This window comes from Sinocyclocheilus anshuiensis, unplaced genomic scaffold (genome assembly GCF_001515605.1).
Source record: "Sinocyclocheilus anshuiensis isolate Anshui unplaced genomic scaffold, SAMN03320099.WGS_v1.1 scaffold352, whole genome shotgun sequence".
Lineage (NCBI taxonomy): Eukaryota > Metazoa > Chordata > Actinopteri > Cypriniformes > Cyprinidae > Sinocyclocheilus > Sinocyclocheilus anshuiensis.
The window spans coordinates 721,307-736,153 of NW_015557093.1; the positions used below are offsets into that span (position 1 = coordinate 721,307).

Below are 14,847 nucleotides of genomic sequence, written 5' to 3' on the forward strand. Positions count from 1 at the left end.
GATCCACAGCGCAAAGTTGATGTATTTCCTCAGCGACCAGCACGGATCAGCTCTAGGCATGACGAAGCGGATATTGTCCTCTTTTGGAAGGCCAAACAAAGTAGTTTCGCTTTCACAACGAAACACACAGCGGCTTCACGAAATGGTGGCAGCAACAATACTACAGCGAGAATAAAAGTTATGCCTTCTTTCTTTGCGTGAACATTTTGGCGGCGTTATGCAAATCTTCCCACATCGTGACGTAGACATGTGGGGGCATGTTAGAACGAGCCGTTTTAGATAGGCGTGGTTGACTCTTAACTTTTATAAAGAATATCTCTTTGGATTTGGGACTTTAGTCTTTGCAACTTTACAGATCTTCTTTATGCACCAAGAGCTTGTAACACTTCAAAGAGAAAGGAAAAATTGAAATCACATCATATGACCCCTTTAAAAATGTCGTTCGTTAACGAACTGAATGAACAAGTCAAGTCTCGCTAGGTAGTGCAGCTCGAGCTTTGTTCAGACTAAAAGAAACACTAATTGAAAGGCGTATTGATTCAAACACCGCACTTGAATACTTGCACTAGCCTATATTCAATCTTTGAAGGCAGAAAAGCTGCTTCGATGCGGAGTGACTTCTTCATGTAACGAAAATTTCAGTTTGGAAGTGAACGAGAACGATTAATTTAAAAGATTCGTTCAAAAAACACAGATTCGCAAATGAACAAAACACCTCTAGTAATTGTGTAACCAATAACGAATTAGCTTTTCACTTCCCTTCATATTTTCTAGATATTTTATATTTTCAGTGTTTGACTACTTTTGGCCACTGTCTGAATAAGAATACGAACATGAAATGTGAAATAATTTGTTTGACTTTTCTCCACAGGAATCATGGCTGGAGAGGATCCATACCATGCAGAGGTGAGGAAATGTTTCGAAACCAATTTTACTTAAGTAATTTTACATATTTCGGAGTGTTTTTGGCGCCAACTGTAAGACCATGAAGTAAATCGGGTCAGTTTTGATTTCATGTTGACTTTATAAGCTTCTGTTGCTAGCTGCTAATTTATTTATGAAAATGTTTATGATCATGATAGCTGATAACTATAGACAGATAGCATGAAGCTCATGCCTTGTAATTATTTTAACAAGATAAACATAGACCTCAGAGCTCTTTTTTGTGTTGCTTGTAACAGATGTAAGCCTTTGAAGGCATACAGTATAAGCCTGATAGTAAATGATTACATTTGAAACGGGACATATTAATGTGTGTAAATACCACAGCATCACACAGGAAGTGTCTCTTAGAAAGCTGAGGAGGTTTTCCTTTTTCCTGCATTCTGTGGTTGCAATTCACCCTTATCACAGCACCAAATTAAGCTATACACATTACTGTTTGTTCAGTTTTGTATCCACATATATCGCAAAATCATATTACTGCCTGTCTGTCTACACTGACTACAGTGATGCATCTTACACCTGTGCTAGAAATCTGACTCCTAAATTCAAACTCTGTCCTTATATAAAGCTGAAAAAACTCTATGTGTTTATGACACAAGGTCGTGGAGCTGTTTATAAAGTACACTGTTGCTAAAGTTACATGTAAAGCATTCAAAACAGTCATAATTGCATGCTATTGCATGTGTGTCTCATTTTTTTTGTGTTTTTATTCTCTCACTGAAGTACATGGGACAAATTGACCCATTTAGAGACGACACGATATGGATGACCATGGACCCGACACCGTTTCCGGGCATCCACAACAATAATGTTATGAGGACAGGTAAGGGTCTTCTTTGAGTTTTTCAGATTTGTCGTTAAATCAAGGTCTTGACAATGAGATAACTTGCTGAACTTTGCAGAATGGATGCAGTAAGACTAGCCTTCATTTCCCTTCTTCCTATTGCTTTATTCACCCTGCAGTAAGATTCAGTAAGAGGTCTAAATCCAATGAACCGTTCTAGAGAAGTGGAGACAGAAAATCCCAGAAATCATTCCTTGGTTCAGTGATGTCACACACAGTCATTCGTATATTGTGTGGGATGGCACTACAGGAGTTGATCTATTTTTTTTCCCCACACTTTTCACTTCCTCATTGGATTGCAGAGACACGACTGAAAACCATGAACAGCTATTTACTGCCATGTGGTTGCGTGAGAAACCTCTCTGAGATAAGTGCAGTTTTGGGGCTGCCACCTTTGAACACGTGTGCTTGATCTACCTGAGCACAGTAAAACTGTGTAAATCAATACAGTTTTGGTTAAATATGTGCCTCTACTATGAATGAAAGACTATCAAAAGGGGACACTTAAAGGAACACTCCACTATTTTTGAAAATAGGCTCATTTTCCAAGTCCCTTAGAGTTAAACAGTTGAGTTTAACCGTTTTTGAATCCATTCAGCCGATCTCGGGGTCTGGCGGTAGCACTTTTAGCTGTAGCTTAGCATAGATCATTGAATCTGATTAGACCGTTAGCATCTCGCTCAAAAATTACCAATATGGCTAGGAACTTATACTCTCATTCCGGTGTAAAAATTAAGGAACTTTGCTGCCGTACCATGGGTGCAGCAGCAAAGTTCCTTGATTATTACGCCGGAATGAGAGTATAGTTCCTAGCCATATCGACCTAGAAAATCGCAACTTTTCATTTTCCGTCAGTCTTAGTACACGATGTAACTACAGAAGAGTCAAGTTTTAAATTCTAATCAGATTCAATGATCTATGCTAAGCTACAGCTAAAAGTGCTACCGCCAGACCCGGAGATCGGCTGAATGGATTCGAAACGAAATTCTGTGGAACACAGAAGATATTTTGAAAAATGTCACTGTGCTACACTGTGTGAATTCAAAATTTAGCATTACATCACTTTCTCACCAATTGAATAAATGTATGTTATCAAAATTAGAGGGCAAACATCTGATTAATGCATCACAATAATCCACAAGTAATCAAAATGACAGTCCATCAATCAGTCCAACATCTTGTGAAGTGAACAGCTGTGTGTTTGTAAGAAATGAGGTGTTTTAACATTAAATTGGTCCTTCTGGCTAAAATGTGAGTCCATAATAACACTTCTTCCAGGTACCCTGTTGTCCTTTCACATCAAAATCCATCAACATATTTGTTCAGAATGGTCAATTTCTCTCCTGATTCAGACGAGATTACTTTTTTAACTGGAGAAAGCAATATTATGGATAGAGGACTTGTATTTTAGCTGGAAACAATGATTTGAAGTTAAAATCTTGATGGATTTGTTAATTACAAACATGCAGCTTTTTTAACACATTAATCGATGGACTGGAGTCGTGTGGATTATTGTGATGTTTTTATCAGCTGTTTGGACTCTCATTCTGACGGCACCCATTCACTGCAGAGGATCCATTGATCAGCATGTGATGTAATGCTACATTTCTCCAAATCTGTTCCGATGAAGAAACAAACTCATCTACATCTTGGATGGCCTGAGCGAAATTTTCTGCCATTTTTGGGTGAACTGTTCATTTAGGTTTCTAGTACATGGGGTTATTATGGGGGGGGGGGGGTTCACGTTAGCAGCAAGAAAGCAACTAGCATCATTTTTTTCTCAGTGTGAGGTGGTAATTAGAGATGACATGAGCAACAGAACTGTTAGTCAAACCGGTTAGACAAAATTTTCAAACAGAGTTCATCTTTATTCCGGCATGTGGTTAGCTACTGCGGTCAAGTAGTGCATGCACTTATTACTGTGTTTCAATCTGACAATTGAATAATTTATTGCTATTTTGAGTTCAGTGCACCTGTGGTTTTGACATCTGCTTTAGACCTGAGACACCTCATCGAGTAAAGAACCGATGAGTAATGTTGGAAATACAACCAAGTTATATCTTACCAAATAAAGTACCTGTCCCCTGTAACGCTCTTAGATCTGGACCTTTTCATTATGTCAGTGTATTGGGAGAAGTGGACACATAGAAGTTATGCTGTAAGAGGTTAAATTCTGCAGGTTTAGCAGCTGATTGATTTAGCTGCGCTTCACCAAGGATGTGGTCTCAGTCCTTGTAGTGCACAGGAAGAGGAAGAGGCTTGCGCTTCTGTGGAAACACGTGGTGCAGCAAGAGCTTTGGCCCTGAAATATCTGCAGAACACCCGCCTCTCAGCGAATGCTCTGATATGCTTGACGGCCAGAAAGTCTGCATGGCGAGATTGAATTCTAATCCTTCTGATTTTTCAACACCTGGTTGAATTAAATAGCTTTTCAGCTAGTCATGTTTGCTTATTTCTGTTTGCACTGCAGTGTGACACTGACATTGAAAGCATACAAGTTCCTTTTTGTCATAAAATACAAAAGGAGATATTCGACACAATGTTCACGCTGCCCTTTTGCCTTTTGATCACTTTGTGTGAAGAAAAGATTTGAGTCGTTATTCACTGCAGTTCAAAAAATTAATTCAGTATATGACACATTCAAACATTTCGGATCAATTTTGGCATAAATGATGCTAAATGACATTGGATGTCATTGGTTTTCTGTTTCAAAACCAGTCATGATCTAGCAAGCGTAAAGATGTGGAAGTGTGAATGATACTTGAGAGCGACTGCTGAGTGGAAGATTAACAGAAGAACTGACAAGGGAATTTCATTTAACAGTTGAATTCTTTTTTTTTTTGCATCTCTTTTTTTGCAGTCGATGGACCTTATCTACGAATCGTCGAACAACCAAAACAGGTAATGCACATAATATTTTTGCAAATGCTCTTGTTAAATGATTTGAACTAGTTAAATAAGACCGCAATGAAATGTTCTCATGCTTTTGCAAATGAATTTCCTAATGTGTTAAGCTAAACACACTGTAATGGCACAACGGCTCAGAAGAGACTGGTAACTCTGGCAGCAGGTAGTGACAATAACAAACTCATTATAGCAAAATATTAAGTCTGACATTGTCATTTCCAGAGGGGCTTCAGGTTCCGCTATGGATGTGAAGGCCCCTCCCACGGAGGACTCCCAGGGGCCTCCAGCGAGAAGAACAGGAAGTCTTACCCACAAGTGAAGGTAGGTTCAACCAGGTTGCCCGGAGATAAACAAAACATTCTCTTACAGTTCGCTTCTGGTTGGGCAATAGGATTTAGATTAAGAGGATAAACGTATTTTCTTCTGTTTCCTTTCCAAGTGCTAATCAAACAGAACAGGCTGTTATTTATTTTTTGGTCTTGGCAGACTTTATCATCTTAATGAAATTAAAAAACAAAGCTTAAAAATCTCCCTTTGACTTAACACTACTATTCAAAATATTTTATTTATTGTATTTTTTTTTAATCAATAATTTTAATCAGCAAGGGTGCATTAAATAATAACAAGGATCATGTGACGACTTTGCCATCACAGGATTAAATTACATGTTAAAATAGAACACAGTTTATTTCAATTATAATAATATTTCACAATATTTCAGTTTTTACTGTATTTTTGATCAAATAAATGCAAGCTTGGTGAGCATAAGAGGCTTCATATTGTGTAACTGACAGCAATGATGTCATCATGGCGTTTGCAACCTGAATTATGAATTCTTCATTTAATATTTAGCATAGTGAATTGTGATCTGTCTGCTTACGTATAGAACATATGCTAACCTAAAGCTTTAAAAGAATAGTTTACCTAATTTTGATGCTTTCTAAAACTGTTTATCTATCTGTCTTAAGTGGAACACAAAAGATGTCTTGCAGAATGTTGGCTTCAGAAGACTTGGAATAATTTTTTTTTAGGTTGACAGCCCATGGTCACCATTCTTGAGTAAATAATACAATTTTTGCCCTATTTTTTGCCAGCTTGCAAGCAGTGGTATTTCCTTCAGGAAAACTAGTTTGCATAGTTTTGAGATCTAGAGAGAGAGAGAGCTGTCTGATATGGCAGCTCTTTCATCAGATGATAAATCCCAATTCTGCAATATTTGCTGGAGCACTCAGCTAAAAATAGTAGCAGCTGTCTCTTACAACTGCCGTTTTGTGCCAGGTCACTTATTTTGGGATCACAGTGGCTGAAGGTTGAGAAAGTGAGTGAAACAAAACAAGGAAAGAAACGAGAGAAATGAAAGAAGGACTCTGTTCTCTATTACCACGCTCTCCTTCATGACGGCAGTCCGTTTGGGAATTTTCTCAGTGTGTCACCTTCGGTAATTAGTGGGAAGACTTGTTCTATGTAATGTGGTGTCAGAGATGGGAAACGAAGTGTGCAGCAGCTCGCCCCTCTCGCACCGACACACTCTGACATGTAGCACACACAAACACACATTAAAGAGATGTGTGTGTGTGTGTGTGTGTGTGTGTGTGCATTGCACATACACCTCCAAGTAAGTGTGGGCTTTACTGGGGCTCCAAGTTCTTGATCAAATGTCTTCCATTTGGTGTAAATCAAGTTGCCCAAACCTTTTAATACAAAAGGTAAAAAAAAATTAAACTTGATTGAGTTTAATCAATAGTAAATGTTGCATTATATCCAACTATGTTATATTAAAATGTATTACATTAGAACCCCAAGCACTAAAGGTGCTGAAAACCAATTCTGTGTACAGATTTTATAGTTATTTGTTGTTTCCTCTCATAAAGTCTTTACAATAAGATCCCATTAGTTAACATTGGTTAATGCATTAAGTAACATTAACTTTTACAATGAGCAAAACATTTGTTAGAATATTTATTAACCTTTGTTAATGTTAGTTAATAAAAAATGCAACAGTTCGTTGTTAGTTCATGTCAGCTCAAGTCCATTAAATAATATTAACAGATAGGGGCGGAAATTAATGGGGGTTTGGGGCATAAATGCTCCTCAAACTTAAGATAAAGGAGCAAAAATGCCCCTGCACAGTTAAACAAAATCTATTACAGCAGTCCCGATTAAAGTTCAGTTGAAAAAGAAATGAAAAGTGTTGATTGCAAGAGATAGAATAGATCTGCTCAGGTTGCATCAGATTTCTTTTTAGACGTTTTTCTTTGCAGCATTGAGCATTATAAACAATCATACATGTTTCTGTTGAGCTTCTATGCATTGGCCAATCAGAGGCATTTAGATTAGTCTGCACTGACTAAATTGCAGCTGCACCTTTTATTTGATATTTTATATATTTATAATTTGTTATGATTTATATATAGTGTAATCTTTCCATTTCATAGTGTAATCTTGTGCAGTTGTTGTTTAAAGGGGTCATATGATGCGATTTCAAGTTTTCCTTTCTCTTTGGAGTGTTACAAGCTGTTCGTGAATAGATAAGATCCCTAAAGTTGCAAAGACTAAAGTCTCAAAACCAAAGAGATATACTTTATCAAAGTTAAGACTCTGCCACACCCCCCTAAAACGGCTCGTTCTAACATGCCCCCACATATCTAGGTCACTGTGTGGGAATATTTGCATAATGCGCCCAAATGTGTACGCAAAGAAAGAAGGCGTGGTTTCAGTAACCGCAGTTAGTGTTGAAGCAGCCATGTCAGGGAGACGCTGTGTGTTTCTAGGCGAAAGCAAAAGCACTTTATTTGGCCTTCCGAAAGTAGATGCATTTAGGAATCTTTAAGATCACTTACAACAGAACAGCAATGCATTTTATGGACGACCGTTTAATAATGATCTTTAAAAAAGCATCATATGACCCCTTTAAGTACATGTATGCCCCCTTTGAGCAGCATTAAACTGTATAAACAAATATAAAGGAACATTTAAACATTAATTAATTAATGTTTATTTTTAATTAATATAAAATTAATATTAATTAACCTTATTGTAAAGTGTTTCCTTAAATTCTTCTTTCCCCTTTATTCCAAACCAACTTGATTTGAATTTGAATGTTTAAATGTGGAGGAAGAGAAAACAACAAATTTCATGAATTTCCATTGCTACTGGTGCTATTATTGAAAAAAAAGTTGTTAAAACTTCTCAACGATGTATTTGCCACTGTAACCACAACCTATACTGTATCTACATCAGTAATGCACTTCAACACAAGTGCTGGGATCCCCTATGATTTTCATGTTGGTATTTATTTAACTTGTGGTCTACTATAAGAGTGTTTCGTTTATCTCACTGCTACGGTATACAGGTTTATTGTAGGGATTTCCGGGTTGATTAATTTTTATATCATTGCTCATGGTAGGAGGAAATTAGCTCATCTGTTGCCCATACAGTACGTCAACTGTTCAGCAGCTGTCTTTAGTGTTGTTTGACTCTCAGCCGGATCTGAAAAGGTGAGATGGAGGATCATTATTCACGTATGGGCGCACATGTATGTTTTCATGCGTGGCATCACTGCTTTCATGATATCATCAAACAATTTTTCTAGAGGGGCTCATGTTCATATTCTTTGATATTCGCTGGGTATTTTTTTCTGGGGGTTGATATTGCTATGAGGATGAGTCATTTTGTTCCAGAGAAAGTGTTTTGTGAGCCATATTTGAAGTTGGCCTATAGAAGCAGTCAAACCACACATCTTGTCATATGAGTCAAGAAGAAACAGTTTTAAGTCTTTTCTTATTAATGTTTGGGATATGCTTGTAATTCAGTCTACTGTGGCATTTTTTGTTTTCCTTTAAGCTCTTCTGTGTGTTGAGGATGTTGTTGATAAGAATGGCCAAATTATGTTGTGGAAAAGTCCACAAATGGTCCACCCACTTTCCCTGTGAATGCTGGGATTTCCCCCTCCAAAATGAGATTATCATACCTGTGACATTCCTTTGCCGTTAATGTCTTCTGGTTTGCCTTTTAGACTTTATGTAAAGTATTTGCGGAACTGCTACACAAATACTTCAGATTGTATATATTCTACCTACTTGAAATATGTACAATAATTTAGTGTATAATATTGTTTTATTTATTGTTTAATAATGTTAATAAATATTATTTCACAGTAAATTGTATAGATTCATGTATTATTTATCATAAAATAATATTGATAATCTATAAATTGTTTTTGATTAGATGATGATTTTTTTTTCACATTACAATATATAAATTATATTTATAATGCTAATTTATTCATATTAATTGTTTTGTTGATAAATGATAATAATTGTTATTATTTGACAGTAAATTTTATAAATTGTTAATGATATAATATTTATTGTAAAATAGTAACTACAATCTATCAGTAATAATGCTTTTTATTTATATATAATTATTATTTCACAATAAAAGATATGAAGATTTTTTTTGTGTTTTATCGTGAAAGTATTATGATTATTTCACAATAAAACAAATATCTGCTATATATATATATATATATATATATATATTGCAGTTTGATTGATATTAATTGGAATGCAGGATAAAAAAAAAACATGATTTTTGAACATAAAAAAAAAAATAAAGGAGTTATCTGTTTTTACAGATTAACTCTTCATATAGGTATAGGTATTTAGCAGATTAAAGTCAGCTAAAAAATTAGCCACTTTTTAATGTTTTTGTTCTGTTTGTTTTTGGGGCAACAGATCTGTAACTACCAGGGTGCAGCGCGAGTGGTAGTTCAGCTGGTGACCAACACTGTAAAGCCCCATCTTCATGCCCACAGCCTGGTGGGCAAACAGTGCGATAAAGGAATCTGCATTGCCGACTTGCAGCCCAAAGATTCAAGCATCAGGTCTGAATTTGTCCCTCAACATCCAGTTATTCAGGATGCTTTTTTCTGAGCAACAGCACTCTTGGTACATGCAACGATGACAGTGAGGCCCCTAATTAATGTTCACTTGCAAATGTTTTAGTTTTCCCAACTTGGGCATTTTGCATGTGACAAAGAAGAACGTAAGCAAAGTTTTGGAAGAGAGGATGATCGAGGCCTACAGGATGGGGTATAACTACGGCATATCTATCCATCCTGAGATAGATGTCCTACAAGGAGAGGTTCGCGTGTCCAGAGAACTCACAGGTAGGAGAAGTGTGTTTATGTGTGCGTGAAAATTTCCTGACAGATTATGTCTCTATTCAGGATATCCATCCATTTTTCTGCTGGCCAAGTCAGGATGGTAGTTCAGATATTTACTTGCCCTTCCTACATTTATTTCTGCCTCACCACAAAGAAAATGATGGCATGCAGTGGGAAGCATTACTATTGGTTTGTACTTTTCAAGCCAAAAATACAAGTGACCTTCCTAATTGTAGAGCCCTGATGGGCTTATGGTCATTGTAGCTTAAAGGTTGAAGATCTGGGATAGTAACCGATAGGTTGTTGGTTCAGACTCTACAAGGAGCAATCACTTTTCACTTTGTACCAAGACAGTTTGGTCCATGGGCCCTGGCCCTATAAAAAAAATGTACTGTAAGTCACTATGGATCGAATTCTCCTGATGATCTAAGAATGCTTTGGCCAACAGAAAGTTTTAAGAGAATGCTTGAGGTGTTGAATATAAATAACCTCAGCATATTGTGACTGTTTGTTCATGTATTTTAGATGCTGAGAGGAGCCTGGTTAGCAATGTGTCTATTCCTCAGTCGAAGGAGATGGATCTGAGTGTGGTACGGCTCATGTTCACAGCCTTCCTGCCCGACAGTGATGGAGGGTTCTCCCGCCGACTGGAACCGGTCATTTCAGACCCCATCTTTGACAGCAGTGAGTATCATCCTCCTTGATACTGACCATGTCGATCAAAAGCATTCATAGCAGTGTTATTTTAGTATAATTGAGATACTAATATAGCTTTTATTAACATTTTTAATAGTTTTTTTTACTATTTTATTTTGTTTTTTGTAAAGTAATGAAATGGGTTCATTTAATGTGTTTAGCTATAGTTAAATAATTCGAATTCGTAGTCATTAGAAATTATGGCTTTTGGCCCAATCTGTATAATTTAGTGAAACTGCCATGACTGTGGAGAGGAAGAGAAGTGTTTGTTAACAGAGTAGCCACATGATTTTGAGTTTTGGGGCTAATTATTGATATTTTTGTAGTCTCACTCTTGATCTCGTTCTCATTTTCTTCTTCCATTTCTCTCACTCGTACTCTCACTCTCTGACAGAGAACTATCGGGTATTGCTTCCTCTCTGAAACTAGGCCTACACTGTCATCTTCCCCTCCCTTTTCTAATAATCTCTGTTTCCATTTTTGCCTCTTTTCTTAGCACTGTCAGAGTTCATGTTTGTAAAACAAGACTGCTACAGAAAGGAAAGGGAAAATGAGGAAACTCCACAAAAATGAAAAACAGAAAGACTTGTTTCATTTCTAATGCCTTTGTCTCTCTTGTGGCTTTTTAGAGGCCCCAAATGCCTCCAATCTGAAGATAGTGCGGATGGATCGGACCGCTGGCTGTGTGACGGGAGGAGAGGAGGTCTATCTGCTGTGTGACAAAGTCCAGAAAGGTCAGAAAGCAATATCATAACAGTCACTGCACGCTCTGCCTGTCTGCTATTGCTGACCAGAATTAAGGACATTAATGAAGAGCATGCATTTTCCATGCGGCTTTGAAATAAAGGGTTTGATAATGTTCACAGAGGAGATATTAAAGGGTCATTCAGAAATTACTATGGTTGTGATGTCACAACCACGATGACATTAACATACAAATTCCTAGATTTACAGATCATTTGCATATATGGTTGGGGTCAGTAAGATTTTTTTTCTTAATTTTCCAGAAAGGATGCATTAAATTGATGCATTAAACTGTTACAAAAATATTTTAAATAAATGTTTTTGTACTTTCTATTCATCAAAGAATACTGCAAAAATGTTGCTGTTTCCACAAAATTTAATAAAAAGCACAACTGTTTTGCATTGATAATAATAATAAATGTTTGAAATAATGGCTACTGAAAATTCAGCTTTGCCATCACAGGAATAAGTTGCATTTTAAAATGTATTAAAATAGAACATGGTTATTTTAAATTGTCATAATATTTACAATATGACTGTTTTTACTCATTTTTAATCAAATAAATGCAGTCTTGGTAAGCAAAAGAGACTTCTCTCCAAAACATAAAATCTTACCAATCCCAAACTTTTAAACAGTATTATATCTTAAAAATAAAGTGAGAAATATTAAGAGTAGGAAATGCATACACTTGCATAAAAGTGAATAGGATAACTTATAATGCTCAATTTTGCAGAGCCAATCACCTTTTTGGTAAATGGCAGGAAGGCCCACCTTATGAGCCAGTCAACAGTCAGTTTGTTTTATTCTTGAAATTAGATGGACCAGCTTGAAAAATGGTATTAATGTGCATGATTTCAGTTAAAGGAGTAAGGTTATGATCTTATTACAGTCCAATTGTATTTCTGGTTTGAAATATGCTATTTAAACATAATATTTACAAACAGTTTCAGAGATTTCAGTCTCTTAGCATTCAAGCAGACAAGAGCTGTACCTGCTTGGCTGGAAAAAGCTGCCTGGAGGCATTACCAAGATGGCCACCGAAGAGAACTGAATTGTTTTAAAGAGGACTTTGCTAAGGGTCAGAAAGAGAATGTTGAGAATGGTCTTTTGAAACTAAATAGTGACTGTTTTTGGTACAAGAATGATTTCAAGAGAACAGCCAGGGTATAATGGTGTATTTGATTTGGGGATCAGGAAAATTTGAACAAGCCGTGTTCTACATTTTTCTGAATGAAGCCACCTTCAAACAGTTTAGCTTTTAACCTACAGCTGATAAGCCACCTTGTTCTTGTGTGATAGATGCTGGACACGCTTTGCCACTCTTGAAGGAAGTTTTCACTGCAGTTTTCCAGCTATAGGGAATTCCCCTTTTCATATGCAAATTACGCGGCAGAAGAAAGTTCACTATACGTCTGTTTTTCTACAACTCGCTCGCCGTTTCTCTTATCTCATATTGTTTTCTCCTCCCTTCGCTCACGATGAAAACCAGATCTTCATGGACAAGTCATGTAGGATAAATATATGATCTTGAAATACAAAATGATCATCGTTCACCATTACTACGCACTAAATCCCCTTAAACATTTACAACAAACTCTGGAGTGTTTTAAAATTAGGAATAAGATTGATATCACAGTTTCATTTGTGATTCAGCTATGATATTGTGATAAATTGCAACACATTAAATGACAATCATATAGTGTGAATCATATAGCGATGATACCCAGCCCTAGTAATTTGTAAATATAGTGTTACATGGTTATTGAATCATTTGGTATATATCAAAATACCAGGGTATTTCCATCTGATACCTAGACTGGATATGTTTTTAGATCATGTGTCCATAATGTGCATATCAGTTGCGCCATTAAATGAAGTTTGTACTGTGGTAAATCATGACTTTTGCGGAAGTAACGATGTGTTGCATGCTGATGACAGATATTCAAATTGTACTCTGTGTGTGTGTGTGTGTGTGTGTGTGTGTGTGTGTGTGTGTGTGTGGTGACATTATTTTAATGACAAATAAATTAACCCCTTAAATTAAATGGTCATTATCATAATGCATCCAGATGTTCTGCTTTGAGTTTTTGTTGTTGTTTTTTTTGCTATTGCCATTATTCTCAATTATGATTCTTATTAGATTTACATTACTGTATTCACATTATTTAAAGCATATCATTTCCTCTTTCTTTCCCCACTGGTTCACAATTTAATTTTCTTTTTTTCCTCATACTGTGTGTGATGTCATTGTTTGTTTTTGTTGTTGTGACAGATGATATCCAGGTGCGGTTTTATGAAGAGGATGAGACAGGTCTAACCTGGGAGGCCTACGGGGATTTCTCCCCCACCGATGTCCACAGACAGGTCAGCACAAGAACTTGTCTGTCTACACTGTACTTCCGCAGCCACAGTTTGACCCTGCTGGTCGAAACATGATCCTTTATGTTCAGTGACTTGCTTTCTGGTTTAATGATCTCCTTGGTCTGTTTTCTTATGGATAAATCCTAACTTTTCTGGGTAAATAGTTGGTAAAGCACAGCTACTGGGGATTTATTAAGTCAACATGAAATAAAACTGACCCTATTTATTTTCTTCATACGCTAATGCTACCTTTTAAAAGTTGAAGTGTTTTCGAAAGAAGTCTCTTATGTTTACCAAGGCTGCATTTATTTGATTAAAATACAGTGCATACTGTGAAATATTATTCAAATTTTTAAATAATTGATTTCTATTTGAATATATTTTCAAATGTAATTTACCCCTGTGATGCCAAAGGCTACAGTCTATAGTGTCACATGAACCTGCAGAATATGCTGATTTGCTGTTCAATAAACATTTCTTATCATTACCAATGTTGAAAATAGTTGTGCTTCTTAATATTTTTGTGGAAACTAATACTTATTTCTCAGAATTTCTAAACGAATAGGAAGTTTAAAAGAACAGCGTTAATTTGAAATAGAAATATTTTGTAACATTATGAATGCTTTCACTTTTGATCAATTTAATGCATCCTTGCTGAATAAAAATATTAATTCATCAAGTCACGTCACTGTTACATCTTGACTTTAGATGACTGTGATTTTATGGTATTATTAAAAAAATGTTCTGGTGGAATGAATAATCCAACTTTCAATTCCATCCTTTAGTTTGCCATCGTCTTCAAGACGCCTAAATATCGGGACCAGAACCTCCAGAAGCCCATCTCTGTGTTTGTGCAGCTAAAAAGAAAGTCAGACAATGAAACGAGCGATCCCAAGCCTTTCACCTACCATCCACAGATTATAGGTATAGTCTTTAACCAACTCCATAAAGCTTTGATTGTTACTGTGCAACATACACTTTCTTTTTTAGGATTTTTTAATTTTTTTATTTTGAAAGCTAAGACAAAAATGGCAATATATTTTCACAAGACAGAACCGAAAAAATAGTGTATATAACAGGGTCCAAAGCTCTTAGATTTCTAGTGAGACTGTTCCTATTTTGCATGTTTAAATATATATATATATATATATATATATATATACTGTATCTAAATATTTTTTA

The 14,847-nt window shown here is 36.1% G+C and overlaps 1 protein-coding gene across 1 annotated transcript in view; it reads left to right on the top strand.

The window, feature by feature from the left end:
* Nucleotides 1-14,847, top strand: part of nfkb1 (nuclear factor of kappa light polypeptide gene enhancer in B-cells 1) — a 30,742-nt gene that overhangs the window by 2,411 nt on the left and 13,484 nt on the right. The window contains exons 2-11 of the mRNA XM_016472269.1: nt 872-906; nt 1,669-1,768; nt 4,650-4,690; nt 4,919-5,017; nt 9,433-9,581; nt 9,703-9,866; nt 10,389-10,547; nt 11,189-11,293; nt 13,577-13,668; nt 14,451-14,589. Coding sequence (XP_016327755.1) covers nt 877-906; nt 1,669-1,768; nt 4,650-4,690; nt 4,919-5,017; nt 9,433-9,581; nt 9,703-9,866; nt 10,389-10,547; nt 11,189-11,293; nt 13,577-13,668; nt 14,451-14,589 — 1,078 coding nt within the window. The 5' untranslated portion in view covers nt 872-876. The remainder of the gene's footprint in view (nt 1-871; nt 907-1,668; nt 1,769-4,649; nt 4,691-4,918; nt 5,018-9,432; nt 9,582-9,702; nt 9,867-10,388; nt 10,548-11,188; nt 11,294-13,576; nt 13,669-14,450; nt 14,590-14,847) is intronic.